The 26,744-nt window shown below is 64.7% G+C and overlaps 2 protein-coding genes across 2 annotated transcripts; one reads left to right on the top strand and one right to left on the bottom strand.

Annotated features, from left to right (window-relative positions):
- The first annotated feature begins 21 nt into the window (after window positions 1-21).
- On the top strand, window positions 22-14,240 carry ACAP3 (ArfGAP with coiled-coil, ankyrin repeat and PH domains 3). The gene is made up of 24 exons (XM_032863119.1): window positions 22-199; window positions 3,691-3,748; window positions 4,371-4,490; window positions 4,684-4,737; window positions 5,915-5,973; window positions 6,818-7,001; window positions 7,470-7,514; window positions 7,660-7,755; window positions 7,842-7,916; window positions 8,338-8,349; window positions 9,016-9,128; window positions 9,216-9,267; window positions 9,463-9,563; window positions 9,644-9,755; window positions 10,008-10,216; window positions 10,296-10,365; window positions 10,482-10,576; window positions 10,655-10,857; window positions 11,054-11,158; window positions 12,323-12,421; window positions 12,527-12,747; window positions 12,905-13,014; window positions 13,115-13,225; window positions 13,311-14,240. The coding sequence occupies exons 1-24, from the start codon at window positions 153-155 to the stop codon at window positions 13,456-13,458; spliced, it is 2,499 nt and encodes an 832-aa protein (XP_032719010.1). The 5' UTR covers window positions 22-152; the 3' UTR covers window positions 13,459-14,240.
- A 1,230-nt stretch (window positions 14,241-15,470) lies between these two features.
- On the bottom strand, window positions 15,471-23,944 carry SCNN1D (sodium channel epithelial 1 subunit delta). Its single transcript, XM_032863118.1, has 14 exons — window positions 23,869-23,944; window positions 21,425-21,493; window positions 19,230-19,606; window positions 18,469-18,676; window positions 18,168-18,358; window positions 17,910-17,998; window positions 17,672-17,835; window positions 17,449-17,547; window positions 16,977-17,094; window positions 16,773-16,851; window positions 16,628-16,685; window positions 16,392-16,456; window positions 16,197-16,272; window positions 15,471-16,089 (listed from the first exon to the last, which is right to left on the bottom strand). The coding sequence occupies exons 2-14, from the start codon at window positions 21,458-21,460 to the stop codon at window positions 15,787-15,789; spliced, it is 1,863 nt and encodes a 620-aa protein (XP_032719009.1). The 5' UTR covers window positions 21,461-21,493; window positions 23,869-23,944; the 3' UTR covers window positions 15,471-15,786.
- Between the last annotated feature and the right edge of the window lie 2,800 nt (window positions 23,945-26,744).

Below are 26,744 nucleotides of genomic sequence, written 5' to 3'. Positions count from 1 at the left end.
GGGCGGGGCGGCGGCGCGGCGGCCTCAATCCGGGGCGGGCGGGCGCCGAGCGCGGCGCGGGCGGGCCGGCTGCGGGACGAGCGGGCCGGCCGGGGATGCTGCTCGGAGCGCCGCGGTCCTCGTGCCAGTGAGCGCCGCGCGCCGCCGCAGCCATGACGGTGGAGTTCGAGGAGTGCATCAAGGACTCGCCGCGCTTCAGGTGCGCCCCCGGAGGCGGCGCGGCCCTTTGTGGTCGGCGGGGGTCGCCACCCCCTCGGGGCGCCCGGGGCCGCCGTGGGTGGGCGCAGAGAGGGGGGTGTCGTTACGGCCTTTGTGGCGGGCGCGGGAGCTGGTGATGGGAGCTGGAGGACCCCGCCTCGGACAAAGCCCGCAGCCCGGGGCCCAAAGGCCTTGAACAAAAGATGCCCCTTGTGCTGGTCACCTCGCGCGGAGGTTGTTCGCGTGGGGGTGGGGTGTCCGCCGGCATAGACACGTCTCCGTGGGAGCGTCCGCCCGAGCTTTGTGTCTGCACCTTCGTGCCGGCCACCTGCACGGGGCTGAGAGCCCTCTGGCCCTGCAGTCTAGCTCTGGCTGGGGCTGTTTGGGTGCGTGGAGCGCCTGTCCTGGGGAGAAGTGCACGGGGGTCAGGCAAGTGGAGCCACGTTTTCAGCCTGGGGCCAGCTGCTTGGCAGGGGTGACCTAGGGGCCTGGAGGGGTGGGCGTTTGGGGTAGGGGTTCTGCACTTTGCCCAGCACCGGGTTGGTCTCTTTGGTCCTTCCTGGGAGTGCAGGCGTGTTCACCCCTGGGCACCTGGAGCCCCTTCTGTGTGGCAGGTGCATGTGTGGGAGCTCCGCTCCTCTGGCCCCCCGGGGAGGTGCAGACCCTGGGCGTGAGTGTGGGTGGGCTGCCCCCCACCCCGGCTGATATGCTTGCTGCGTGCACGTGTGCCTGTCCCTCCCTAACGCTTTCGTGGGTACCTACTGGTGCTATGCGTTTATCCTGCACACATGAGCTTTGGCACACAACACACGTCAGTCTGTTCCTGTGTATCCCGGCACTAGGCCTACGTGTGCTTGCACCTGTGTGTGTCTTGCCCGTGGGCACACATGTCTGTGTGTACCCTGTGTCACTGCGTCCAGGTACGTTTGCTTGCACACGAGCACATGTGTGTTTGCTCATACGTGTGTGTGCCTGCTGAGTCTTGGGTGTGCCGGCAGACCTGTGTTTGCGTGCACTTGTGAGCCTCAGCATTGGTGCCCTTAGCCCTGCGTCCCTTGCCTTGCACAACCATCACACAGAGGAGAAAAGGCTTGGGGACGCTAGGGATGAGGGGCCAGAGGTTGGCCCAGGGAGGGGCCCCGGCGCAGAGGGTTTGGGGGTGATTCTCTGCATTGTCCCATCTGCTGTTGTTGACTGATTGAGGCGGGGGTGTGAGCAACTCCGGCACCCACAATCCTGGGCTTGCACCACTGCCCACTGTCCTCCAAGACCCAGGCTGGGGGGGAAGGTGTAGCCGGGGCCTCAGCTGTGGCCTTGGTCCTGACTGATGCACCCTGGTCTCACCTTGACCCGTTGCTCAGATGCCCTGTGGTCCTTCTTCCCGAGTGGTCGGATTGGGGGCATCGGCACCCCACTCACCTCCAGGCCTTCTCTCCTATACTAGCCTGGTCTGTCTGTGGCCCATAGGGGCGCAGTGCCTGCCTGTGTTTTGCCTCACTCCCTCTGGCGGGAGGGGCTACCCCAGGAAAGTGCCCATCTGGGCCCAGGATGGGGGCTGAGGAGTTTCATCTGAATGACTCTTGGGCCACAGAAGCCACACTGTGTGGGTTTCGGGGTTGGGCTGAGATTCAACAGGGGTTTGAGGTTCTCCTGGGGTCCCACTGTCTCCTCACCCTCACCCTGTCACTGCAGGGTAACCTGGGACTTCCTGGGGGCAGGCCTGGAGAGAGCCACAGTGGGGCTGGGGGGCAGGCTGTGCTCAGTGATGTGGGGCCAGGTGGCCCCAGCTCTGGGAAGAGGGACCATGCCCGCATGCCTGTGGCCTGGGGAGAGCCCCACAGCCCTGGGGTGCATGGGGGAGAGTCCAGACCCTTCCAGACAGGCCGGGAGGTGCCCCCTCCCCTGGGTGGGGCTTCAGGCGCTGAGTCATGGCTTTGGTGGGGAAGCCTGCCTCACCCTCCTCCTTGTCATCCAAGCTGCTGAAGAAATCCTGGAGGGAGGGCGGAAGAGGAGGCCTTGGGTCCTTGGAGGCTGGGGCTCCCCTGACGGGGTGCGGGTTCTTGGCTCTCTGCAGAACACCCTCCTTGCCCCCGTGAACACATTCATCAGCATCCGGTGAGGCCCCACCCTCGTCCGGGGGAGCCCCCTCCTTGCCCGAGTGCAGCAGCTCTCTGCAGCTGCTGGGTTGTGGGGGCGCTGGGGTTGCCCGGGGTCCAGCAGCGTCTGCTCCCAGGGGGTGGTCTATCCCTTCTCTGGAGCTCAGAGTTCCCCTAGCCCTGTTGGAAGGAACCTGTGTCCTGTCGGGGAGAGTGGTGGGAAGGTCCAGTCCCTGGCTGGAGCGCCTGCTTCCCTCCCAACAGCTCCAAACTGTGGGCCCGTGGAATGGTACGCCTCCTGTGAGGGACAGTCCCTGACCAGAACCCTGACCCGGTTCCCAGGCCTGGGAACCCCTGGAACGCAGCGCCCCCCTGTGGGCCATGGGGGCAGTGAGGGCCCCTATACCTGGATGGCCTTGCCTCTGCCCTGCCCCCACCCAAGACCTGTCCCTGGAGGCCTGCCTCTCACTCCTGGGCCCCCACTGTCACCCCTGGCCCTCGTGCCCTGTTGTCCTTCATCCCCAGGAGGCCAGATGGGCCCAGTTCACCAGCTGATCAGGTTGGGGGGGCGGTGGGGTGGGTGGTGCTGGGATCCTGGCCCTCTTTCCCTATTTCCTGTTCCCAGAACAGGGAGGGGGTCACGTGCCTGATCCGTCTGCCTAGCCTTCCGGGGATTCTCCCGACTGTGGCTTCTCTGGTGATGTCATTCGTTAACTCTTCCCTCCCTGCAGCAGCCCCATTGTCAGGCTGCTGTGGTGGGAGGGGGCTCCCCTGAAGCTTGTCCCACCGCTCCCTTTGGGCAAACTGTGCTGTTTGGTGTTCTGAGGTTGGAGGAGCCAGGAGGCTCCCGTTCTGCTGCTGCCCGAACTGGCGAGAGCAGCTGGCCGCTGCATATGGGCCCTGAGACTGGTCCGCCCCAGGGTCCCCGGGCCCATGGTGGGGCTGAGGTGCCCTTGGAGAAGGGCAGTGGCTGGGCTAGGAGAGTGGCCAGCCAGTGGCATCCCCTCCCTCTATCCCCGGGGGCTTGTCTGACTTCTCCCTGGGGCCACAGCAGCCAGACCCCAGATGGGGACATTACAACTGGCCAGGCCCCTTCCTGCCTGGGGTGGTGGTGGGCACTGGGTGGCTTTGGAGTCAGCTGGGCCTGGGTCCAGCCTCACCCTCCTCCCAGGGGCGCATCTGCCTTTCCCAGCTTCCATTTCCTCCACGTCTGGGGAGCATGGGACAGCGGGCGGGCTGACAGGAGCAGGTAGCCGGAAGCTAAGCAGTCCCTTCCTACCGCACGCACATTGTCCCAAGGAGGCGAGGGCCACAGGGCACAGAAACCCCCGCCTGACCTGAGCCTTGGCCCCTGCGTTGGCGGCTGGGCCTGCAGCCACCCTCGTTCCCGTTGCAGGGCTACCATCGACGAGGTGGAGACGGACGTGGTGGAGATGGAGGGCAAACTGGACAAGGTGAAGGTCCCAGGGTGCTTCTCTGCCCCCGCGCCGGGTCCTGACCCGTTCCTGCACAGACACGCGTGTGTGCGAGAGTGTGTGTGTGTGTGTGTGTGTGTGTACGGGGCGTGCCCCTCTGTGTGCGGTGTACAGGGCCTGGGGCTGTCCCTGTTTCTCCCACTGTGGCCTACCACTGTACCTGTTCCACGACACCCATGCTGCTTGCCTGTGTGAGTCTCCCATGAAGTGCGGGTAGGCCTTGGTGTGCCCCTCCCACCATCTGTGGGGCAAGGGGGTGCTGAGGGTGCTTCCCAGGGACAGGGTTGGGGGAGGAGAAGAGGGAGAAAGGAGGGGCAGCATCCCTGAGCTCCCTCACTGGCTGATCCTGCCAGCCCCCAGCTCCCGCCCTGGGTTCCCCTGCTCTGGCTTTCTGCTCTGGAGCCCCTCACTGTCCTCCCAGCTACAGTGGGTCAGAGAGAGGGCTGGCTCCTCAGGCACAGCTGTGTCCCAGGCACTGATGGGCCCTGAGCAGAATTCCGGCTGCCCCTGGGCGGTTCCCACCTCTGTGGCCTGGCTTTTTAGAGGAGGTGAGGGTTGCCCTGGGAGGCAGCGCGAACGTGGCCCCTTCCATCCCCCATAGCTGGTCAAACTGTGCAGTGGCATGATCGAGGCCGGCAAGGCCTACGTCACCACCAACAGGCTCTTCCTGAGTGGCGTTCGAGACCTGTCCCAGCAGTGCCAGGGCGACGCCGTCATCTCGGTGAGGGGGGAGCTGAGCTCTGACCTCTGGATGGGTGGGCACAAGCTGGCAGCTGCTTGACTGGGAGCCCTGGGCATCTGCGCTGGGCCACGGGGGCGCATAGCTCCGAGACCTGGGGGCGAGGGTGCCAGCCACCCCTGGGAACACCGCTGTTTCATCTGAGCTGGGGTATCCCCTCCCCCATCGCCCCCAGGAATGCCTGCAGAGGTTTGGAGACAGCCTCCAGGAGATGGTCAACTACCACATGGTAAGCCCTGGCCGCAGGGGGGGGGCCTGCCAAGGGCAGGTCCCTCTGGCTTCCAACGCAGGCAGCCCCCCCACTGGCTCCCCGCAGGCCCCGCCCAGCCTGGAACTGCTCTTGGCTGGCTCACAGGGAGCTGAGCTGGCCACTACTGGGAAGCCGTGTTCCTGTTCCTCCGGTCTCCGGGGGTGGGGGGTGTCCCTGAGGGGCTCTGCTGTGTCCCAGGTTAGGGCCAGACAAAGGGGAGGTACTTGGATTCTGGGGGTGGGAGCAGGGAGCAACAGAGCCCGGGTCTGAGGCCAGTGGGGTCTTCGGGTGGGGGATACTCAGAGGCTCATCCAGGACCCCCCAGTTGTTCTGGCCAGGCCGTAGATGTGCCTCCCTGGCTGACCCCAGGGCCCCTAGATGACTGCCAACCTCACTGTGACCCAGGCTGGGGCTGGGTGACCTCAAGCCCCTCAGGGCCCCTAGCAGGGACACACAGAGTAGGGCCTGAGGCCCATGTGGGTGGTCAGACCCTGGCTTGGGAACCAGAGCCCCAGACTAAACAAGGAGCCCCACCCCCGCAGGGGAAGTTTAGAAATAAAGCAGCTCAGGATAGCTCATTCTCCCCAGTCCGTCTGTCTGTCTGTTCCTAGTTAGGGCCCCGCCCTCGTCCCGTGATGGGGGCATCTAATTCTGGGCCAAATCTGTGCTTAGGGATGCCCTTCCAGCTCCTGACAACCACCCTCCCCTGTTCCCTAGGTCAAGTCCCTTGAGAGCTCTGGGCTCTGACCCGATACTTTCTGCTGTAGGCCTGGCTATGCTTGAGGGGGCCTCTAGGGCCGGGAGGCGGTGGGTGTCACCCAGTGACCTGTGTGTGCTTGCGTGTCTAAGTAGGCATGAGGTGGTGCCGTAGGAGGGGGACCCGTCTGGGAGAGCTTTGGTCTCTAGCCTGGCTGCGAGCCAGTAGGGGAGATGGGCAGGTGGTCACAGCTGTGGCCTCCGGGCACCAACCCAGGCCTGGGGCCACACCCACTCCCCTGGACCCTGGGAGGCTGGCTCCATGGGGGCAACCAGCTGGGGCCCAGGCAGGGCTGGCTGGGGCTTTCCCTGGTCTTCACTTGGAGGAACAGGGGCTTGGCCCCTGGAGCTGTGGAAGAGTAGACCCTCATACTGCCTCCCTCCCTCCCTCGGCCCCCAGATCCTGTTCGACCAGGCCCAGAGGTCTGTGCGGCAGCAGCTCCACAATTTTGTCAAAGAGTGAGTGGCCCTCAGACCCCCGAGGGAGGCCTGGCCTCTACGGGCCCTGGGAGGGGTTGGTGGTGACGCCTGTGATGGAGTGGAGAGCAGACACAGCTGTGCTTGATTTGGGGGGGTCTTGGGCCCTGCCTAGGAGAGGCCTTGGCCCAGGGCCTCAAGACTCTAGGTGGAGGACTTAGCAGGAACAGAGGCTTGGAGGTGGGACCAGGCTGCGGGCAAGGAAACTGCTTGGAGCACACAGGGTAGCCCTGGGGGCCTCGGGCAAAGGGTGAGAGTCAGGGTGGGCTATAGACGGAATTAGGGTGGTGGTGGAAGGGTTGTGGGCTGGGTGGACATCTGAGCTCGTGTGCAGTTGGGGTGTTTGTGGTACCCTGAATGATGCTGAGTTAAATCTGAGTGTGAGTGTGAGGTCCAGGGTGGGGCAGGGGGGGTCTCCCTAGACCGGACTGATCCCGGGAGTGAGGTGGTGAAGGGCAGGGGGAAGGGGGACTGGGAGAAGAGGAGGAGGGGGAAGAGGGGGAAAGGAAGGGGGAGAAGCAGGAAATGGAGGAGGAAGAAAAGTAGGGGGGCAGGGAGAAAGAAGAGGGGGAGGAAGAGGAAGGGAAAGAGGTGGAAGAGGGAGGAGGAGGAAGAAGGAAGAGGAGGAGGGGAATGAGGAAGAGAGGAGTGGGGAGGGGGAGGAAGAGAGAAGAGGAGGAGGGAGAGGAAAAGAAAAGGGGGCGAGCCAGGGCTGAGGGGTGGGGCTGCTGGGACATAGCCATAGGGAAGGGAGGGCAGTTCATTAAGGTGGAGATGCAACACACCCCCCTCCCAAGACCCCTACCTGACACCTGCTGGTCCCCAGGGACGTGCGGAAGTTCAAGGAGACCAAGAAGCAGTTTGACAAAGTTCGAGAGGACATGGAACTGTCCCTTGTGAGGAATGCCCAGGCCCCACGGCACCGTCCCCATGAGGTAGAGGAGGCCACAGGTGCCTTGACGCTCACCCGGAAGTGCTTCCGTCACCTGGCCCTGGATTACGTGCTCCAGGTCAGCCGCTGGCAAGGAGTAGTCAGGCCTGGAGGGGTTGGAAGCTGCTCCTGTGTTTCTGCAGACAGAGCTGGCGTTCAGAGCGGCCCCTCTGGCTCCGAAAACCTCAGATGCCAGCTCTCAGGAAGGAACATGGTCATGAGGGGTGCCCAGGCAGAGGCACAGCAGTGGGCGTGGGTGCAGGCCACAGGTGTAGGCGGAGGCCTTGAAGATCTTGCTGACGGGGGCTTGGGCAACCTAGGAACAGGTGTAAGAACTTCTGTCTTCGCTCATGGGAGGAACCGAAGTCCTGACTAGGGGAAGGACGCTGTGGCCTTGGGAGGCTGAGGCTGGCCCAAGGGCGGGGAGCTGGAGATGAGCTGCAGGTCTCAGGGGACCACATGCAGCCTGGGAGGACTCTGTGGTAAGGGACAGGTCACGAGCTACCTCAGCTCCAACACCCTTCACCTGTCCACCATCCCCTTGCAGATCAACGTCCTCCAGGCCAAGAAGAAGTTTGAAATCTTGGATTCTGTAAGTGATTGGTGAGAGGGCCGGGTTGGGGGGGGGCTTGGCCGTAAAGACAGGCCTGTGAGGTGTATGGGATGTGAGTACACCAGGCGGGCCCTCTGGTCGTGGCTACTGAGGGCTGCCCCCCCATGCCATCCCCCACCCCCAGATGCTGTCCTTCATGCACGCCCAGTACAGCTTCTTCCAGCAAGGTTATAGCCTGCTGCACCAGCTGGACCCCTACATGAAGAAGCTGGCGGCCGAGGTGAGCCTGCAGGCTGTGGTGGGGCCCAAGCCCGGGGTCTTGGAGGCAGAGTGCTCACCCTGCTCCCTGGGTCCCCGCCCCCACAGCTAGACCAGCTGGTGATCGACTCAGCTGTGGAAAAGCGGGACATGGAGCGGAAGCACGCTGCCATCCAGCAGCGGGTGAGGCCCTGCAGCCCCTGACCTCCCTGCACGAACGCGGGGTGGGGGGTGGGCAAGAGACCACTACTCCCTTATTCCCTCTCTAGGCCGCCCATTCTGTGGGGGCTGACACTGCTTCTCTTTGAAATGTGCACCCAGAGGGAGAGGTCTCCATCCTTAGGAGCCTCAACATAGCCTAGCGAGAGGGACAGCCCTGGGACAGTCCCTTAGAGGTCCGCCCTGGGGGACAGAGGGAGACTAGGAGTGGCCTGGAGGCCTCAATTGCTGACTCCTACCCAGACAGCCCCAGGGTAGAGATGGGCTGCAGCTGGGTGTGGCTATTTCCAGATCCCTGGGAGCCTGGCGGCGGGGTGGGCGGCGGGCAGTCACTCACGGGCTCTCTCTCCCTCTTCACACCCCCTCCTGCTCCCGGCCCTCTCAGACGCTGCTGCAGGTGAGTGGGCTCCTGCCCAGGGTGAGGAGTGAGGGAAGAGGAGGCCCAGGCAGGGCGGGCCTCTGCCCTCCCCCGCCCCTGGGAGCTTCAGCACCAAGGACACCTCCCGGCCTCGGCGTCCCCAGCACCTGCGAGCTCTGTGCTGTCCGCGGTGGCTGGCACCAGCAGGACTTGGGCTGAGCTGGACAGCATCCCCCTCGGGGAACGGGAAGGGCAGCAGCTGTCCCTTTCTGCCCCCGTTCAGCCAGGGGAGCAGGTGGCTGAGGCTCCTCTCCTACCGCCGGACACACAGGACAACACTCAGTGTCTCCTCACGCCCTGTGAATGGAGCTCTGTGGGGCTGGCTGGACCAGGCCAGCTGGCAGCATGAATGGGGGACGAAGGGTGGGGGCAGGCAGCTTCCTTCCTGATCCCAGAGCCTGCTGTCCCTACAGGGCTGAGGGTGTGGGGTGGGGGATGGAGCTCTGGGGGCCCCCAGCTGTAGTGTGAGGTGTCTGCCCCACCCCGCCGTGGGGTTTCAGGGCAGCAGTCTCTGCTAGGGTCAGGAAGAGGCTGTGGAGAGCAGCGCCTCACCTCAGTGCTGGCTCAGGGGAGCCTGGCAGGGCGACAGTGTCCTCACAAGCAGGGGTGGATACTCACCGGAGGCTGGGCCCCGACCGCCCCCAGGACTTCTCCTATGATGAACCCAAAGTGGAGTTTGATGTGGATGCGCCCAGTGGTGTGGTGATGGAGGGCTACCTCTTCAAGAGGGCCAGCAATGCCTTCAAGACATGGAACCGGTGAGGGAGGCGCCTTCTTAGGGGGTCTGTGGGGCAGACCCGGGGCTGGCCCTGCCTGACCAACTCCTGGCCCATCCACCCCCCCAGGCGCTGGTTCTCCATCCAGAACAGCCAGCTGGTCTACCAGAAGAAGGTCAAGGTGCGTTGCAGGGCTGCTGGGGCTGGGTCAGTGGTGGCTGGCCCCTCCCCGCCGGGACCCCGGGGTGGGCTCAGGACACAGAACCTCAGCAGTCAGGACACAGAGACCGCTTGGGTCTCAGTCTGTGTCTGTAGAGCGGAGCGGTAAGTGCGCGGCTGGGGCGGGGCACAAGGGCCATGGTGCCGCTGCCTGCAGGATGCGCTGACCGTGGTGGTGGATGACCTGCGTCTGTGCTCCGTGAAGCCATGCGAGGACATCGAGCGGCGGTTCTGCTTTGAGGTCGTGTCACCCACCAAGTAAGGAGGCGGAGGCACGCCCCGGGGCAGGACGGGGAGGGAGCCCGTGCCCGCCGGGCCTGACGGTCCCCTGCCCCCAGGAGCTGCATGCTGCAGGCTGACTCGGAGAAGCTGCGGCAGGCCTGGGTCCAGGCCGTGCAAGCCAGCATTGCATCCGCCTACCGGGAGAGCCCCGACAGCTGCTACAGTGAGGTGGGGGCCCCTGAGCACCCTCCCCGTGTGTGAGCGCGGCTGCGTGTGGCAGGGAGCCGGCCCCCACATGTGGGATGGGAGTGGGGCTCCGTGTATGGATGGGTGTGTGCGTCATGTGAGTGTAAGTGTGCACACGCCCACGGCACATAGGCTGAGGCTTCCGCTGTCCTCCCCCGAGCTGGCACCTCTGGCTGGGGATGGGGAGGGAGGCCGGAGCTTCTGAGGGCTGAGCAGCCCCTCACGCACCCCCAGAGGCTGGACCGCACGGCGTCTCCCTCCACGAGCAGCATCGACTCCGCTACGGACTCTCGGGAGCGCAGCGTCAAGGGTGAGAGCCTGTTGCAGCGTGTGCAGAACGTCGCTGGCAATGGCCAGTGTGGGGACTGCGGACAGCCTGACCCCCGCTGGGCCAGCATCAACCTGGGTGTGCTGCTCTGCATCGAGTGCTCAGGCATCCACAGGTGGGTCTGCTGGGGGGGCGGGGCACAGGTGCTGGGGTAGAGCCACACCCTGCCTCACCCCTGCCTCCTCCCTGTCCAGGAGCCTGGGTGTCCACTGCTCCAAGGTGCGGTCCCTGACTCTGGACTCGTGGGAGCCGGAGCTGCTGAAGGTATGTATGAGGCCATCCAGGCTGCCACGCTCCCAGAGCCAGGTCTGCAAGCTGGTGGGGGGCAGGGGCTAGCCTGTGAGCCGGGGCTGATACCTGCACACCGTGTCTCCTGCTAGCTGATGTGTGAGCTTGGAAACAGCACTGTGAACCAGATCTATGAGGCTCAGTGCGAGGGGCAGGGCAGCAGGAAGCCCACAGCCAGCAGCTCCAGGTGAGGTGGGGGGGCAGTCGAGACAGGGCCAAAGGAGCCCCCACGCATGAGTGCGGCCTCATGTGCACCCCGGTCCAGGCAGGACAAGGAGGCCTGGATCAAGGACAAGTATGTAGAAAAGAAGTTCCTGCGGAAGGTGCCCTCAGCACCAGCCCGGGAGGCCCCTCGGCCCTGGCGGGCGCAGAAGTGCCACCGCCACCACAGCTCACCCCGAGCCCCCGCTGCACGCCGCAAGGTCCGCCTGGAGCCTGTCCTGCCCTCCGTGGCTGCCCTGTCCTCAGGTACCCGCAGGCTGAAGCCTCAGCTCGCACAGCCGTGCAGGGGTGGGAAGCAGGCTCCAGCGGGGGCATGAGCCACCGAACCTCAGGCCCCAGGAGCATCAAGGTGGAGTAGGGCAGGGGGGAGGCAGAGGCTCCCAGCAGGACTTGGGCACCCTCCTTTGCCTCGTGCCTCAGTTTACCCATCTCCCTGCCTCAGGTGGTGTGGAGCGCAAGTTTCGGAGGGATTCTCTCTTCTGCCCAGATGAGCTGGACTCCCTCTTCTCCTACTTTGATGCAGGGGCTGCTGCAGCTGGTCCACGTAGTAAGTGCTGTGAGGGCCCTTGTCCCCTGCGGCCCAGTCCCCTTGGCTCTGTCGGGGCAGCAGAGCAGGGACTGGGCGTGGCTCCCGTGAGGTGGTGAATGTGGACAGCCACAGCCACTCGCTTGGAGACTGGGGGACAGGTGTCCCTTGCAGGAAGGACTGGGTTGGTGCTGGGGAGAACTTGGGGGTCAAGCAGGGCTAAGGCTGAGATAGTATCCGGAGGGTCTGGGGTTACTCAGCCAGAGCTGGAGGCTGAGGCCGTGATCTGCAACAGTGTATATGCGAGTTGCATGTGGTTTGCACACTGGAGTGAGGGCGTGTGTGTGTGCATGTGGGTGTAAAGGGGGTCTGTGGCTGAAAGTGCGTATATGCGGTGGATGTGTCCGTGTGCACTGAGGGCCCCATGTGCGCACGTGTGTGTGTGTGTGTGTGTGTGTGTGTGCACGCGCACCTGCATGCCGGGAGCCGACAGCTGTGGTGGAGACCGAATGTGGGACACAATTGTGCATCTCTCCCAGCTCCTCTGGGAGCTGGGGTCCAAATGCTACAAGCAGGGCTCCCGACCGAGGGGTTCCTGCTAATGATTTATGGGTACCCAGTGGTCCAGGGTACCCCTAGAGCCTTTCTGGGCAATGTGGGCAGAAGGCATGGACCCAGGCCAAGAACTGACAGGGCTGGGGGCGGTGACTGGGATGGCCTCCGGCAGCAGAGGGCGATGCCTCACCGTTCTTGCTTCTGGGGCCGCCCTGGGGAAACCATCAGAGATTTCACTGGATGTCGTGGGGGAGGGGTGGGCCGGAGGTGTCCCCGGGGCCTCCCGGTGAAGGCCTTGTGGCTGCTCAGTGGGCTGGCCACATGCACTTGCCACAGACTCAGTGGAAGGCCCCCACTGCTCAGGGTTGTTTCACCCCATCAGTCCTGCTGGGGCTGGCCTCCCACAGTTGGGGCTTCCCCTGGGGCTGTGCTCTGGTGTGAGATCCTCTGGCTCCTTTGAGCTGTTTTCTCCCCCTACCCCCATCCTAGGCAGTGCTCCCCTCCGCTCCTGGGGGCTGATTGTGTCCCTGGGGCCATCCCTGGAGGATGGATGTGAGCTCTAGCCTTCCCACAGGGCTCTGGGTGGAGTCAGGGACTCTAAGGCCCCCCATCCGTCCCCGGACCCTGCAGGTCTGAGCAGCGACAGTGGCCTAGGAGGCAGCTCTGATGGCAGCTCGGACGTGCTGGCCTTCGGCGCAGGCTCCGTGGTGGACAGCGTCACGGAGGAGGGTGGGTGCGCACCTCCCTGCCTCGGCCGCTGCCCAGCCCCGCCCTCCCACAACCCCGATCCGGGCTCTGTCGTGTAGCAGCTCATGACCTAACCCCTCCCCGTAGAGGCTGCAGAGTCGGAGGAGTCCAGCGGTGAGGCGGACGGAGAGGCTGAGGCCTGGGGCCTGGCAGACGTGCGTGAGCTGCACCCCGGGCTTCTGGCACACCGTGCCGCGCGCACTGGAGACCTACCCGCACTGGCCACGGCGCTGGCGCACGGGGCGGAGGTCAACTGGGCAGACGCGGAGGACGAGGGCAAGACGCCACTGGTGCAGGCGGTGTTAGGGGTGAGCAGGCATGGGGATGGCGGGGGGGCTGCGTGGGACACAGGTGCATCTTCAGAGCTCTCTCTCGTATGGCGCCAACACGGGGACCCCTGGTAGCCTCCTGGAAGCCAGCAAGGGGCCATTTCCCAGGGGAGTCTGAACTGTCCTCGGTCCCCAGGGCTCCTTGGTTGTCTGTGAATTCCTTCTGCAAAACGGAGCAGATGTGAACCAAAGGGACAGCCGGGGCCGGGCGCCCCTGCACCACGCCACACTCCTGGGACGCACGGGGTGAGTCTCCGTCGGCCCTCCTGCCCGCGGTGGGGGCTGGGCCAGGGGGTCGCCTTGGCCTGCCCCAGGCCAGCCCCAACTTGTCCCCTCCCGCCTCCAGTCAGGTCTGCCTGTTCTTGAAGCGGGGAGCTGACCAGCATGCCTTGGACCACGAGCAGCAGGACCCGCTGAGCATCGCGATCCAGGAGGCCAACGCGGACATCGTCACGCTGTGAGCGCGGGCGGGGCCCGGGGTGGGGCCGGAGGGGAACCCCGTGGGGGGGCGGGGGGCGCGGCTCATCCTGTGCCTCCCCCAGGCTCCGTCTGGCGCGCATGGCCGAGGAGATGCGAGAGGCGGAGGCCCCCCCGGGCCAGCCGGGCCCCCTGTCGGGGAGCAGCCCCACGGAGCTCCAGTACCGCAGGTGCATCCAGGAGTTCATCAGCCTCCACCTGGAGGAGAGCTAGGGCGGGGCGGGCCGGCTCTGGACTGCCCCGTCCCCGCCCGCTCCGCCTGTGGTGGCCACCGGCTCCCTTCCTGAGAGCCCCAGTGCCTGGGCAGCCCTGGAGCCCGGGCTGCCTGCTCTGCCCTCCTTGGAGCTGTCCCGGCCTCTCGGGCTGGGAGAGACTCCAACACTGAGTCTTAAGAAGCCCACATTTCCCCTTGGGAGGTGCTGCGTCACCTGGTGCCCATCACCACACCTGGGGACCCTGCGTCTTAGGTGACCCCTTTCTTGGGCACCTGGGTTGCTTATGTCACAAACCACTCTGAAGGCCCGGTGTCACCTTCTGCCCCTCAGAAGCCCCTCCCCCCCGGGGGCCTGTGTCACTTTGTGCCCCTCCGTCCATCCTAGGACCTGTGTCACTTCATGTTCCTCTCTACCTTCAGGGCCTGTGTCACCTCGTGCCCCCACCTTTACTGCCGTAGAACACTGACCTGCTAGTTGGGTCCCTCCTACACCCCCAGAGCCCCTCTGCTAGGCCCTACGGTTGGTGGCTGGCCACCAGCGCCTTGTGAGGGCTGAAGGGGCAGCCCACCCAGGGAATCAACCCGTGTACCTCACTTAGTGACCGGCGTCCAGGCTGGGCTTCTCGGGTGCTGGGGGGAGGGCTGTGGCCTGGGGCCTCAGCCCTGGCTGGACGCAGGCGTCCCAAGGCCATGTGGCTGGCCACGCAGGCCCCAGTGCTGGGTGGCCAGAGACCTGTCCCTTGGCCCCGAGCCGGTGCATAAAGGACTTTGGCACTTTCCACCCCCGCATCCGACATTCTTTATCACAGACTGAGGGGGTTTTCTACAACGACCTCTTTCTCACCTTTCTTGCGTCTTTTCTCCGTGGACTCTTGAGGATGACTTTGACGCACCTGGCCCTGCACCTGGCCCTGCCGGCTGCAGGGGGAGGCTCCTGCCGCTCTGCCCCGTCCCTCTCCGGCCTCAGCCCTCTAGCTGGGCCCTGGGGTGGCCCCAGGGGTCCCTCAGCTCACTCCCTAGGGCCCACCAACTTGTTCATTCTGCAGTCGCCCTTCCCGGAGCCCTCTCCCCAACTTGCGGCCTTGGTGTGGCCAAGGCCAGTTGTCTGGTCACTATGCAAAAGCTGTCCAGGGAGGCTCCGTGGGCGGCAAGGTGGGTGCTGACCCAGCCCCCCAACTCTCTTGCCTGTTGGCTGTGAGCCCTAAAGAGCAGAATTAGCTTCCTTCTTTCTCCCTGCTTGCGCTCTACCCCCACCTCCCCCCAGGACCTGCATCAGGGCCTCGGGCTGGCAGGACCCGCCCCTGCTCCAGATCACAGTTGATAATAAACTGCTGTCATTGGCTCACCTGCCTTACTCCACTCTCTCAGCTGGGGAGGGGGTGTCTCTGGGCCCTTTGCCTCCCCTGAGGGGTGGCCCTGAGTGCCCCAAAAGGATGCGGTAAGCCAGAACCCAGGCCCCTCCTGCTGGGGGCCCTGCGGGCGGCCCTGGGGCTTCTTTGATGGAAACTGACTCCCTACACCCCCAGCCCTCATTCCCTGCCTTTCTCTGGGCTGGACTGTGCCCCCTGGAGGGAGCAGCAGCGAGGGACGCTAACCAAGGAGTGTGGTCCGGGGCTGGTCCTCTCTCCCGGCCAAGCCCTGACCCCACAAGCTGGCCACGGGCACCGTGTCCTCCTCTCCCCCAGCCCCCACAGCGTGTCTGTGTCTCCCAGAGGTGGAGCAGCAGCTTGGGGCTTTCAGGTCCCTCAGGAAGGGTCGCCGGGAAGGAGCACACAAGGCGGCCGCCAGGTGGAATGGCTAATTTACTACAAAGCAGCCCTTCTCCCACCTGCCCCGAGCTGAGGACGGCTCCTGCCCCATGCCTGTGCATAGCTGCACACAGGCATAAACAGATGTGTTGACACACTTAGAAACGCATATATATTCACATGACACCAACCACACACGGCCACACTCCCCTGTGGAGGCCCCTCCTCCCTTGCATGCACCCACACTCCCAGCAGCTCACGGACTAGACATGGGAATCCAGAGAGGTAGGGACACTCCCCTCCCCGCTGCCCTGGGCGTCCCTGAGGCCACTGCTGGGCAGATGGCTGGCTGATGAGAGTGCCCGGTGGGCTGGGCACCCTCCTGCCTGCCTGCCTGGAGGCCCCAGTGCAGCTTCCCCGGCCCTGGGTTTGGCTTGGCTGGCTGGCAGTGGCTCTGGGGGGCAGGTCTGGTTCCCCATGGGCAGCCTGGAGAGCTTGCTGCAGCCACATCCCTCAGGATCAGAATAAGCTCCCGCTGGTTCGGGCGTGGGGCAGGGGGGCCTTGTGTGGCCTAACTCTTCAGCAAAGACTCCGGCCAGAGCTCCTGGAAGTATTGCGGGGCACGAGGCCAGCAGGGCCCCCCAGATGGTTGATGTCATTCCTGCGGTCAGTGGGTAACTGGTCAGCTCCTGGGATCATGGGGGGTGCCCCTGTGGCTGCCCCCAGCTGGGACCCCCGAGCTGTGTGGAGCCAGCGGCAGCCCCGAAGCAGCACGAGAGCCATGGCGTCAAGCAGCAGCTCCAGCAGCTCCAGCACAGAGAGGACGGAGGAGCCGAACCACAGGCTCCAGAGGCTGCCCATGGCTGACAGCAGCTGGGGCACCTGCAGGCATCAGGGGGTGGTGAGCAGGTGCCCACGGCTGGGCCCTGGGGGATCTGGCCCACCATTGCTCCAGCCCCTCCAAGGCCGTGGGTCCCTGGCTGGCTCACCGAGTAAACTGGTGTCTCATCCACCATACGGTAGTTGAGCTCCTGGTAGAAGATGTTCACCTTGGCCACGCTACTCCTGCGGCAAGGCAGAGTCGTGAGGGGCTGGGCCCAGGTGCCCGCATGGCAGGGGTACTGAGGACAAGGTTGGCAGAGGGAGGGGCCGGGACGTGTCCTCTGGAGGGGGAGTGCACCCACCTGAGGCTAGGGGTCTGGCCCAGGCTCCTGTGGCCTTGCTTGCCCAGCACAGCCAGGATCCAGTCCTGTACACAGAAGGCTCACTGGGGCCGCTGTTCCTCACAGCACTCAGGGCGCTGCGGGGCAGGTGTTCAGAGCGGGGACCACAGGGGCACAAGCTGGTCTAGGGTGAGCCCTCTGGGACCTGGAGACCCACCTGCTTGTCCGCCCCTTACCCACCCCTTTAGGGCACTCACAGCTGACTTGGAGGAGGGCCACCTGGAGATCCCGGCAGAGAGCTTGTAGGAAGACTCCCTGGGAGAGACAGACCCCCCCATTACACTCCTGCTGGGTTGCTGTGGCAGTAGCCCTTGACCCTGAGCCCCCAGACCAGCCACCCACCTGCAGGGCCTGGGGCAGCGTGAGCTACAGGGAAGCCGGTGGGTCCCCAGGTCCCTGGAGAGCCGGTAGAAGCAGTGACCTGTGGCGGTGCGGGGGGACAGAGAGTTGAACCCGCTAGGATCGACCCCGGGGTGGTGGAGAGGTTTGCAGGTTGGCAAGGCCTGACCGCACTCCCCACCAGTGGCCGGGTGGGGGGTCTCTCACCCCAGGCCGGGTGCCTCGCGGAGCTGCAGTACTCGGCCCCCGACGGCAAGGGGTAGAAGAAGTAGCCACAGGAGCAGGTCTCCACCATCAGCTGCTGAAAGCAGGACACCAGGCAGGCCTGGGGGGACAGCAGGGGACGTGAGCTGAAGGTCCTGGAGGCGGTCATCCCCCCCCCCCAGGGCCCACAAAGGGCCTGCTTCACCTCCCTCTCAGCAGTGCTCCTGCCCTCCCTGCCCCCTCCTTCACTCCCCTCCCCCTTGGCCACCCCTTCCCCTGGGCGCCTCCCTTGCTGCCCCCAACTCCCCATCTCTGCCCTCTACCTCCCCTGGGCCTTCCCTTAAGCCTTCCCTGGCCTCCCTCTCCCAGGGCCAACCCAGTCTCCAGGTCTCCCTTCCCTGACCGCCTTCTCTCCCGGCCTCCCTGTCCCTCCTGAGAAGCTCCTGTTCTCCCCTCACCATGGCCCCAGACTCGCCTGCCGTGTGTATGAGGCGTTGTAGAGCAGGCGCACGTCCACACCCTCTGCCCCCTCGCTGCAGTGGCTGTAGGGGTTCCCCAGCCGGCGTACCTCGTCCTAGGGTAGGGGGCACGCTTCAGTGCAGCTGTCCTTGCCCTTGGTCCCCCAGGGTTGGGGAGGGAGGTGGGGAGTGGGAGGGTTGGGGCCCCTCCTCTGCCCTGGCTCCCGTGGGCCCACCTACCTCTCGGATGCCGATGGTGGTTTCGGTCCCTGGCCGGATGCTGAAGCCCTGGTGCTCCAGGAAGGGCGTGTGGTCATGCCCATGAATCAGGACCCTAGCACCAGCCTCCGTGGACAGCAGAGGGAGGTGGTGCCGCTGCTCAGCCCTGAGGACCAGGCTGATCCCTGGGAGAAGAAGGGGGTGAGGCCAGGCTGGCCTGGATGTCCCCTGCCCCACTCAGCTGTGGGCTGGCACTCACCGTGGGTGACGCCTGGGTGCTGTGCAGCTGAGACGCCATCGAAGGTGTAGCAGCTGCCGTACGTGGGGTGGTGGAACGTCCGGAAGTCCCTGGAACCGGGAATCACACTCATACCAACACCCCCTTCGGCCCAGGACCCCATTGCGTGGAGCCTGAGGGCCTATGGCCTGTCCTACCTCTGTGGGCAGCTGTTTGCCACCAGCCGGACCCCAGGGGCGGTACCCATGCCTGCACTCAGCTGCCCTGCCCCCCACTCACCGGGCCTGGCAGTCCTGGCCATCGAATCGGCAGGAGAGGACAAAGTGGCCTCTGTCGCTGCGGTGGCCGTCCTCGTGGGCGGTGGGCATCAGGGCCAAGACATTCACATAATGGAAGTGGTACCACTCACGGGCGGCTGTCACAGCCGACGTGTAGGCACGGTACAAGCAGTCCCCACCTGTGCTGTTGCACTGCGGGCCGTGGGGGGCCGGTCAGCACGGCCCTCTCACCTGCCTGCCCCCCACTCAGAGATCTGCAGAGTGACAGTGTGCTGGGACCGTGCAGGGCTAGGGACACTCACCAGTCTGAAACCCACTTTATTCTGGCCACCGGGTCGGCTCAGCCTCTGCAGGCGGACCCCGCGGTCCAGGTAGAAGGCGGGCTGTGGGAACTGGTCAGCGGCAGAGAGGACGTCCCTGTTCGTGCTGACGTTGAACTTGTAGAGAGACCGGATGTTCTCCTGGGAGAACTCATCGAGTACCTGCAGGTGGTGGCGGGCTGAGCGTGGCCTGGGCGGTGGGGGGGAGGGTGCGAGTGAGTCAGAGCCCCCACATCAGTCCCAAGGTATTGCTGGGGAGAGTAGGGTCTGCCACCATGGTGCTGATCCCAGAGACCAGCCTGGATACCCCAGAAGCACCCCCAGCCCGTGCAGACTCTGCCAGCCCCCTGGCTGGGCCCCAGCTCCTCTCTGCTCCTCTGCCTCCTCACCTGAACTGTCGTCCTGCTCCCCACCCCCAAGCCCAGCTCCAGGCTGTCCTGCTGGAAGGCTCCCTCCCACCTCCCCTCACCCTTCCCGGACTGCCCAGACCCTGTGTCTGGGTGGCTCTGATCACTCCAAGGTCCAGCTGGCTCTTCTTTGTCCCTGAACACACCGCCCCCCACCCCCACCCCACTGCTGCTGCCCGGAGAGAGGTCTCAGGGCTCCCGACTGAGCAACTGGGCACAAGGGTGGAGTGAGGTGGGGCCCTCCGCGGCCTGGGCCTGTGACCCGGTTGACCTTCCGCTGTGACCGCAGCCGGGGAGATGCCGCAGGCCGCAGAGGTGGGAGTGGGCCCCCCTCACCTGTGCGGGTTCATGTCGCACAGAGTGACGGCTGGGAAGAGCTTGGGCTCCGAGTGCACCGACACTGTGGCAACCACCGGGTAGCGCCAGTACTCGGCAAAGAGGAGCCCGAACTGCCAGTAGAGCACGCCCAGGGCGCCTGCCACCAGCAGCCCCCACGAGGCCGTCCTGACGCGGCTCTGGCTGGAGCAGACCAGGCGGATGGTGCCGTGTATGGTGGCGTTGGTGCAGAAGAAGGTGAGCAGCGCCCGGAAGGAGGTGTGCAGCTCCACCAGCCCCTCCCTCCGCCTGTCCTCCTCCAGGGCTGGCGGCGGCTGCTGGGCCTCGGGGACCGTCGGGGAACCACCGGCTGTGGCTGTGCGGGCCGTGGCTCCTCCCTGTGTCCGAGAAGCGGCCTTAGTGTGGCCCCAGTCTGTTGCCCGGCCCAACTCCAACTCGGGCCTCCTCACCTTGGGCTGGTAGGACTTCCATCCTCTGTCTCTTGGTCACCAGTGGCACCACCCAGCCCCCTGATGCTCCAAAGAGGCCCTATCGGGGGGCTTGGGACTGTCCCTGCAGCCCCCCACCCCAACCCCCACCCTGGGGCAGGGCACCGGGCAGCCTCTGCAGGCCTGTCTTATTGCAGCCAGCGTGGGGTCTGCTGGTGGGGACAGGGACAGCAGAGAACATGGGGTCCAAGCCCTCACTGGTCCTGTTTGCATGCAGTCTGGAGGCTGGTGGGGGGGGTCTCAGTCACTGTCCACTCACATGGGGCAGGGGCCTCTAGAGAGGGGCAGGCCAGGTGACCTGCTTGGGGTGGGGACTGTATTGTGTCCTTGGGCCTTGAGCCAATGTTGAAGGTCTGGGGCCCCTACAAAGACAAGACTCTGTGCCTCGGTGGCCTCTACCCACTCTTAGTGGCCAGCATGGCCATGCTTGATTGGGACTAATGGAACCAAGCTGCTCTGGCCACGTCTGGGCCGAAGGTTGGGCCTGAGGACCGTTCAGTGCTCTGGACCCCAGCGAGGGAGCATCTGCTGAGCTTGTGCCCAGGGAAACCCTGTTTGTGGAACGTGGGCTTCAGGAAGATTGGGCGGGGGCCAGTGGGCTGGCCAGTGGTGGGGACCTGAGGGCCCTGGAGAAGTAGGGCCACAGACCCAGGACCCCCAGACCCCCCAGACCCCCAGCACACAGGGACATGGGACCCTGACGAGGCCAGGCCTACTCTTCCCGAAAACCTGTGGAGTCACCGGGCAGGCCTCTGGGGGACTTCCCACACCGTCTGCCTCTTTGGTCTGAATCACTAGGCCTCCCTGCACCCAGGGCAGAGCCTCCTGAGCTCTGGCCCCCTCCTGAGTCACCTGGGCAGGGGGTTGAGCGGGGAAGCCCCTGCTGCGTCTCGGCCAGCAGGTGCCCCGCCTGCTGGGCCTGAGCGGGCTGCTCCCCTGCGCTCTGGGAAACTGCGTGTCGGAGCAGGCCAGCCGGCGGCGTGGGGCCACAGGCACACGGGGAGGGTAGGTGGCCTTCCTTCCCCGCTTCAGGTCTGTGGGCCTCCCCCACGTCCAGCCAGGAGTGGGCGCCAGCATGGGGTCCTCACGCTGGCTCTCACGTTGCACAGAGCTCTGCCCATGTGTGTTTGTCCCCAAGGATCACACTGGGTCTTCAGGGTGGGCCAGGATCCTCAGCTGCGTGTTGTAGGTTAGGCAGAAAGGGCTCCAGAAGGTTCTTTCTGACTCCAGCAGCCACGTTTACCCTCCTCTAGACGTGTAGCCCAAAGCAGCCCCCTCCTGGCTCAGCTGGGGCTGGCAGGGTAGGAAGAGGGGACACCCTGGAGATGGGGACCTCGAGGACCCCTGAGAGCCTCCAGGGCTTCCTGAGACGGGTCAGGGTCCAGACACCTGGGATGGCCCCAGATGCACTGAGGGATCGGAGGTGCCCCAAGTCTGATGCGGCAGCAGCAGGGGTGCGTGGCCTCCTTGTACACACCCACGTGCACACATGTGTACATAGACACATACACCCATCATACGTACCAAGCCCTCGGTTGGTGGGGACCGCATGACCCTCTTCTCTTGCCCTTGGTGCCTGCATGTGCTCAGGGTGACATGTGAGACACAGCCCCCTCCACTTCAGGTTCCAGAGACCCCGAGGAATGACCTTCCTTCCTTGCCCCCAACCATGGGAAAGGAAGCCCACGTCAGGGGCCCTGCTGGTACCTGGAAGCCGGAGTCTCCCTCTGCAGGTGCCTCCATTCTCCGTGGCGGGTGGCCCCAGTGACGGCAGCTCTAGGAGGTGACAAGACAGAGTGGGATGTGGCCCGACACTGGCCTGGCAGCCTTCTTTTTATAACAGGCTGCCTAGGCGTGGGATGAGGCTGGGAGGGGCCCATCTGCCAGGGCCAGACACACCCACTCTGGACCCGGAAGGGGAAGCCATGAGGGCAGGGATGGGGGTCCTTCCCCTGGTGAGCTTTTCTCGCGCAGAGCCCTGGATGTGAGGCCTGGGGATGAGGGGCTCCTGGTTTCTAGAGGGAGAGGAGAGGTCTGTGTTGGCTGAGACCCCCTTGCACGGCTCACCTGCCTCTCGAGGAGCAGACCCTCCCCTCCTCCAGCTCCCAAAGCTCAGATCTCTCAGGGGTCGGACACCTGCTCTTCTGCTCGCAGCAACCAACCCCTCCCCATCCACCGCCCCTCGCTTCTCTGTTTCCTGACAGGCCAGCAAGGGATGCCTGCCCTCCACTGCCTGCCCGGCTCACAATGGCAGCACCGACCACAGGTGTCTGTGACCGAGGGATGCCAGGCAGGGGCCTGTGCTCCCAGAACCCCCGTGTCTAGGGCTGGTCACCCAGCCACTGGGGCAGGCTCGAACTGTGGGAACAACCCAGGCCCTGGGTGTGGAGATGACACCTGGCGCCCTGCAGCATACGGTTCCCCTGCCCAGCAGACGCGAAGGCCACCACTGACCACACCACACACTAAGACAACATACCACCCACAAAGATGACACACCACACATTTTGGCCGCAGAGACACTACGACCACACACCACATGCCAAGAACGCACAGCACACTCGGGCCAGATCACACTGTCATGGGGGTTGAAGTCCTGGGCCTCACTGTGACTGGGTAAGGCTGGATGCTGTGCTGAGGGCAGGATGCCCAGTGCCCCCCAGTCCCAGGGTGCCCCGCCACCTCTGGCCCCAGTGGGGGGTCCAGCATGTCCCCAGGATGACCCAGAAACCTCACATCCCAATAACCAGACCCTCAGCCTGGTCCCGGGTTTGAGGGTGTGGCACAGGCCCTTCTGCCTCCCCCGCTCCCCCACAGAGGCAGGCTCTAGGTTCTTGACACCCCACTCCAAATCAGTGTGGAGGGCCTGGACTGGGATGAGGGAGGGAGCCTCGCTTCCGATAGGCCCTGCTGGTGAGGCCTTGGCTCTGAGGAGGGGTGAGGCCATCAGCCCTGTGGCTTTGGAAGGAGGTAGATGGCCCTTGCTGACGTCTGGGAGAAGGATGTCATGCCTGCCTGGGGAAGAGCGGGGTGGGGGGGGGGCGAATCACGGCTCGACACTTACCATGTGAACTTGCCCAAATTAATCAACCTCTCGGAGCCCATTTCCTCAAGTGCAACATGGGCCTTAGTTTCCTCTTCCTGCTCAAGGCTCAGGGGTAGGACCAGCCAACACCACTGGTGTGGATACCCCTCCCCAAGCCCCCATCAGGCTCTACAGACTCAGCACAGGCCCGGGGTGTCACAGGCCCTCTTCTACAGAGCAGTTTTCCTTTGTGGACTAGGCGATGTTACTGAGGGGATGGGGGGCACACTGTCCTCGAGGAGGCCTCTAGGCAGAGAGGAGGGTCCCAGGGGCTCTGGGTAATCAGAGCAGGAGTGACCTGTGACTCAGGAGGCTGAAGAAGGGTGCTTCCAGGAAGGAGGGGCCTGGAGACCCCGGTCTTGGGGGGCTCAAGTCTAGCCAGAGTCTCTGCCAGCCAAGGGCATCTTACAGGGAACAGGAGCCCCTACTTTCCTGTGGGAGAGGGAGCCCTGGCCAGGGACAGAGGAAAGCCTGTGATGACCTATACCAGAGGGGTTCAAGGCAGAAGGCACAAAGCCTCCTTCCCTCATCCTGGGGAAACAGCTTGAGAACGGCCTACGCATAAGGCGCCCGGGGCCAGGATCCGTGACCAGTGTGGGGGGAGGAGGTCACCCCAGAGCCCACCTCTGGGAGGGCAGAGAGCACTCTGGCTGTCTCACCACGCCAAGAGACTGTATCCTCCCCTCCTGGTGCTTCCCTCCTCCTGCCTCCCCAGGCCTCCCCGGCCCCAGAAGGAGCAGGAGTGCAGGCTGGGACAGGACTGGGTGACCCCAGCTCCTGCCACAGGGGAGGCCCATGTGGTCACCCTCCAGAACCGTACTGAAGGAATGTGAGGACACCTCAGAGAAGGGACAGGCAGGTGGTCCCAGACCCTGCACCCTCTCCCCAGAAGGATGGTAGGACGGCTGTCCCCCACATCCCGAGTATCACCTCTTTGGGACTTCGAGGGATAGGCTTCACTGAGGCTGGGCCTAGGGGTGCCCAGCATCCCCTTCCAAGCCGGGGCTGCCCCAGAGACTGTCGGTGCCTGCTGTCTCCTGGGGCTCCCCAGGCTCAGCTTACTCACCTGCGGGTACCCCCCTCCCTCGGGGCCAGCTTAGAGATGGTCCTGGGGCTTCTGGTGTGACCGAGGTGAAGTCTGAGCCCATGGGTTCTGCATGTGTGGTGGATTCCCGGTGGATGTGGGCTGGTGGGGGTCTGTGGGCTGGCCCACCCGCTTCTGGGAGGGGGAGGGGCCTTCTTGGTGCAAATGGGGAACACCCCCACCCCTTCAAACACTGACCACAGGGTTAAGCAGTGGCTGCAGCGAGCCCAGAGGGGCTCCCTGAGGTGCCTCCAGCCAGGTGGGAGGGGTGGGGCTCAGGGTCTGGCCAGGTGTCTCCCCCTGGAAGGGGCGGGGTGTGTGAACCCTTCCTGCCAGGTCACCTCCAGGCTGGCTCTTCGGGACCCCCTCTTGAGCCCTGGCCTGGGGAGGGAGTAGCAGCCCACAGGTAGGGGATGTTTGCTTCACTCTAACCCTCTTGGTTTCCTGGTAGCTCTTCCCACACAGAGCCATGGGCCCCCCCCACCCAAGATGCTCAGGAGTGAGCACAGCCATCCTCTTCCTGTAGCGGGGCCATTGGCGCAAGAGGCAGGGGCTGGAAGACTGGCAGAAATGGCTGCTCCTTGTGCCCCAAAAGGTGACTTCGGAGCTTGAGACGGTCTCAGTTGTCATTTGCTGCCAGCCGAGCTGCCCACGCCCGTCTCAACTGCTGGGGCCATCAGCTCTATGGCCAGAGGGCTGGGCAGCTTGGGCCTTGGGAACCTGGAAGACAGCATATGTGGTTGGAGTGAGGTCTTGGCAGGACCTGCTGGCCACATCTATCTTCGGGACCTTCTCCCTTAGGTGTGACTCAGGGTGCTTGGTGATCAGGAGGGTGGGGGCTGATGCTGAGGGGTTCCGAGCTGAGTTTTCCCAACAAGGTGCTCCCACATAAGTCAGCACCCCCATTTTACACAGACAAACTGAGGCAAGAGAGGGCCTCTACCTGCCTGGAGCCCCAACCGCACTCTCACAGCCTGTGCTCTGCAGGTGTGTGTGGGTGTGTGCCAGACACACCTGCGCTCGAACCCCAGCTGCCCCGGAGAGGCCTCCCTTACATAACTTCCTATGTGCTAAAAACAGCCAGTCCGCCCCTTGTGGGGATGGCGGACCCTGGAAGAGGCAGAGGAGTGAAGTCAGCATGCTGAGTGTGTCAGCAGGAGGCTGAGCTCTGGAACCTGCCAGCCTCCCCAGAAGGCAGGCAGGCCGGGGACGGGTGATATGGTTGGAGGCAGAAGCAGGCCGGATTCCCACGGGTTGACTTGATGGATGGAGGGACCATGAGCATTCCTTCGGGGTTCCACCCAAGGCCTGGGGCCAGATCTGCCACAGCTGCTCAGACCCTGCCTGAGATTTCCTGGGTGGGCCAGACTCAAGGGTCAGCATGGTGCCTGTCCTCCGGCAGTTGCCACGGCTGGACCTGTTGGTGCCCAGTGTCCACTGTCATGGGCATGTGATCAGTTACCACGTTGACTCGTGGCCCAAGCCATGAGGCAGTCAGGGGCACGGTGCAGGGCTGGAGCCCCAGCTATGTCCCACAGAGCCATACAGTCCAACACAGCAATGACCTCTCCAGATCTGTCCGGGCTAATGACCACCTCCTGCCTCCTAGTTGGTATGCAGCATTTCCCCTGACACAACCTATGGGGGGACACCTGAGGCCCCCACTTGGGCCTGTCTTGGATTTTCTCTCTAGGGAGGGCGGTAGGCAGCTTACGCTGGTTTGCTCAGCCACCCCGCACACCCCACATTCAGACACCAACTTTCCTACCTCCTGTGTGTCATCCTCATGTCCCCCCAGAACTTCCCTCATGGCAGACTTGAGGAGGTGGAGAGGGTCAGCTCCAGGCCTCTGCACTCGGGGTCCTTTCCACTGACACTGGCCCTTGGAACAGTCTCCCCACCTGCCTGTTTCAGGCATACTCCCATGTCGGGGTGGCCAGCTTCTCCGCCCCCCCCCCCCCCCCCCCCCGCCAGGGAGGGGACCGTGGGAGCAGAAGGCAAGCCTCAGTGCAGTGTCCACTGTTGCATAATGACCCTATTCATGGGCTGGGTGGAAAATTCAGTTGGGGAAACAGTGGAACTATTTTTATGAGGCCGGCTCTCGCCATGGGCAGGGGTTGGACAGGCTTGCCCACGGCAGACCCCACCTGACACAAGTTCTCGCGGGTCTCCCCATCCCCGCGCCTCACTGGTGGCCAGGCAAGGAAGGCCAGTCAGGACCTGACCCTCAGGTGCCAGAGCGGGTTCAGTCACTGATGGGGCCGGGGGACCCTAGTGCCTCGGGCGCTCTCCTGTTACACGACGGCACGGCACGAGGACCGCGCCCCCCCCAGGCCGGACCGGCCCCGTCCTTTGGAAGGTAGCCGACGGGAGAGTCGGGGTCCCAGTGAACTCAAAGCGGAGAGCACGCCGGCGCCTCGGGGGTCACCCTTTGCCTGGGCTTGTCTGTCTTCCCCAGAACGGCGCGCCCCGCTCTGGGGCGGCCCCGTCGGCCGGGCTTCTCGGGGAAGAAGAAACTGTGCAGGGTGAGGGGGTCCAGGATCCCTGCGGCCGCTGACAACCCCTGGGGCCGCCCGCGGGACAGCATTATGGCGGAAGGATGCTTCACAGAGCCCCGACCGCCTGACTAGACCACCAAAGAGACCGCGCGTCCGAGCCCGCACCGCGCCCGCTGCGGCACTGCCTGCCCGTGCGCACGCGCCGACCCTCCGCCCCGGGCTCCGCCCCACGAGGCCGCTCGCCAGTGCGCACGCGCGGACGTTCTCAGCCGCGCGGGGCGGGAGGTGGCAGCGAGACGCAGGCGACGTCCGCCGGGCCGGCTAGAGCGGCCGCCCCCGAGCGCGGCGCACCGGAATCGG

This window comes from Lontra canadensis, unplaced genomic scaffold (assembly GCF_010015895.1).
Source record: "Lontra canadensis isolate GAN:19392208 unplaced genomic scaffold, GSC_riverotter_1.0 scaffold25, whole genome shotgun sequence".
Classification (NCBI taxonomy): Eukaryota; Metazoa; Chordata; class Mammalia; order Carnivora; family Mustelidae; genus Lontra; species Lontra canadensis.
The sequence above is the reverse complement of the archived record's forward strand: the minus strand, read 5'-3'. Positions and strand labels throughout refer to the sequence as shown.

Bases quoted from the DNA above. Each gene is read 5' to 3' on its own strand.
- SCNN1D (XM_032863118.1), bottom strand. From the start codon at position 21,460: ATGGAGGCACCTGCAGAGGGAGACTCCGGCTTCCAG. The intron at 18,677-19,229 runs GTGAGGGGGGCC...CCCACCGCCCAG, and splicing joins TGCGACATGAACCCGCACAG to GCCACGCTCAGCCCGCCACC. The intron at 17,999-18,167 runs GTGAGTGGGGGG...TCCCGGTTCCAG, and splicing joins GGCCAGGACTGCCAGGCCCG to GGACTTCCGGACGTTCCACC.
- ACAP3 (XM_032863119.1), top strand. From the start codon at position 153: ATGACGGTGGAGTTCGAGGAGTGCATCAAGGACTCGCCGCGCTTCAG. The intron at 5,974-6,817 runs GTGAGTGGCCCT...GCTGGTCCCCAG, and splicing joins CTCCACAATTTTGTCAAAGA to GGACGTGCGGAAGTTCAAGG. The intron at 10,577-10,654 runs GTGAGGTGGGGG...ACCCCGGTCCAG, and splicing joins CCCACAGCCAGCAGCTCCAG to GCAGGACAAGGAGGCCTGGA.